Below are 1,683 nucleotides of genomic sequence, written 5' to 3'. Positions count from 1 at the left end.
TTGAATGTCATTGCCATTGCCTTTTAAAAAAGGAGTTTTATGGTCATGAGTTATTTGACCGATATCACTGTTATGTACTTTGGGGTTTTCATTGATTAGTGCCAAATCAAAAAAGTTTGAGAATACAGAGGGGTTTGAGAATAGTTTCTCAGCCCCGTTACCTTGATCGCTATTTTCCCATCCATCTCTGGCTGATGCAATGCCACCAAATCAGCCGCTCCTTGCTCTGGTATCGTGCTGATTGCCACCTGTATTGGTGGTCTCTGAGTTGCCTATAGTCTTTTCCCCTTCTTTTGTATTTTTGTGGTTGTCGTTCCATCACTCGGGAAAACCAATAGGTTTGAAGCATTGGCCTTTGGTATGTTTGGTCATACCGCAATGGTTGCATTTCAGTTTTGATTCCCGGGATGGTGAACTATTGAAGGAGTTTTTTCGCCCTTTCGACAGAAACCCCAGACCTTCGGCTTCGTGTGACCCATTGGCAGCCAAGCCTGCCACCACACCGTTTTGAGATGATTCGATGGTTCCTAATATGCCCTAATGTGCCATCTCCTTTAGAACGGCTGCATAGGCGCCTTTAGCCGAGGGTAGTGGGTTCCACCGAAGGATATATCTTTTAACAACATCGTACTGTCGGTCAAGGGCGTTGACGAATTGAAAGAGCTTTTGTTCTGACCGGATTTTGTTGTTTGTTGTTATATCATTTGAACAGGTCATTGGGTTCGGGCCTCGTCTTTCAATTTCTCCCCATACCCCTTGCATAATGATCCTGAAATCTTCAAGAGGCGAGCCGTTCTGTTTGGTTCCATTTGCTTTGACATGTAAGTAGAAGATTTGTAGTTTATCCTTCCTTCTACTATAAGTAACTACCAACGCATCCCACAATTCTTTAGCCGTGGGAAATTCGGTTAGGTTACTTGCAAGAGCGGGTTCAATGTGTTGTATCAACCACGAGAACACGACTAAGTCATCTTGTCCCCATTGCTCATACTTTTCATTGCTTGGTTCAGGTGGTGCCGGGTTTCCCAATAAGTAATTCAAAAGATTTTTTGATTTACCCCCAATGGCCACTCGAATCATTCGAGCCCATTGGGCGTAGTTTTGACTATTAAGCTTGAGACTAATTTTCAAACTATCCGAAAGGCTTTGTTTTTGAGTTTGATTTTGGTTTTGGTTGTTGAGGCAGTGCTTGAGGAAATTGGAGATTTGTATAGTAAGATCATCATTGCCGTAGTTGTTATCTTCTGCCATCGAATGTGGATTTGAAAGGCTTGAACAAATGGGTTTATGAGTTTAAAAGGTTGATCAGATTATTGAGTAGATAAAGAAGAAACATGCATGTAGATCCTAAAATCATGTACCATGCTTTGATACCATGTTGACAAAGAGATATGAAATTGGTTTTTTTTCTCTGTAACTATTTTTGATAAATTATAATAGGGAAAAAGGAATACAATATAAAGGAACAATCAAGCCTATACAAAGAAATGCTATTAAGAATAAAAAAAAATCCCTTTGATCATGCTCCAACGGCTCTTTGATTTATTTGCTGTCATGAATCTTCTAATATGGGAAATATATTAATTCTAATCCTATAATATTTTTATTTATTTTATTTTCTAACACAAATGTTTACCACATAAGTTTGATGTCGGATCATAATATCATATTTATGAAGACAAT

The 1,683-nt window shown here is 39.0% G+C and overlaps 1 protein-coding gene across 1 annotated transcript; it reads right to left on the bottom strand.

Moving 5' to 3' along the window:
* Window positions 1–537: 537 nt before the first annotated feature.
* Window positions 538–1,251, bottom strand: LOC143572483 (uncharacterized). The gene has a single exon (XM_077057640.1). It carries the CDS (start codon window positions 1,249–1,251, stop codon window positions 538–540), a length of 714 nt encoding a protein of 237 aa, XP_076913755.1.
* Between the last annotated feature and the right edge of the window lie 432 nt (window positions 1,252–1,683).

The sequence above is a fragment of the Bidens hawaiensis genome, unplaced genomic scaffold (genome assembly GCF_021521415.1).
Source record: "Bidens hawaiensis isolate Kalapana, Puna unplaced genomic scaffold, B.hawaiensis_p1.1 tig00025880_1, whole genome shotgun sequence".
NCBI lineage: Eukaryota > Viridiplantae > Streptophyta > Magnoliopsida > Asterales > Asteraceae > Bidens > Bidens hawaiensis.
This window is presented reverse-complemented; position numbering and strand designations above follow the sequence as displayed.

Excerpts from the sequence above, each read along its gene's own strand:
- LOC143572483 (XM_077057640.1), bottom strand. The coding sequence starts at position 1,251 with ATGGCAGAAGATAACAACTACGGCAATGATGATCTTACTATACAAATC.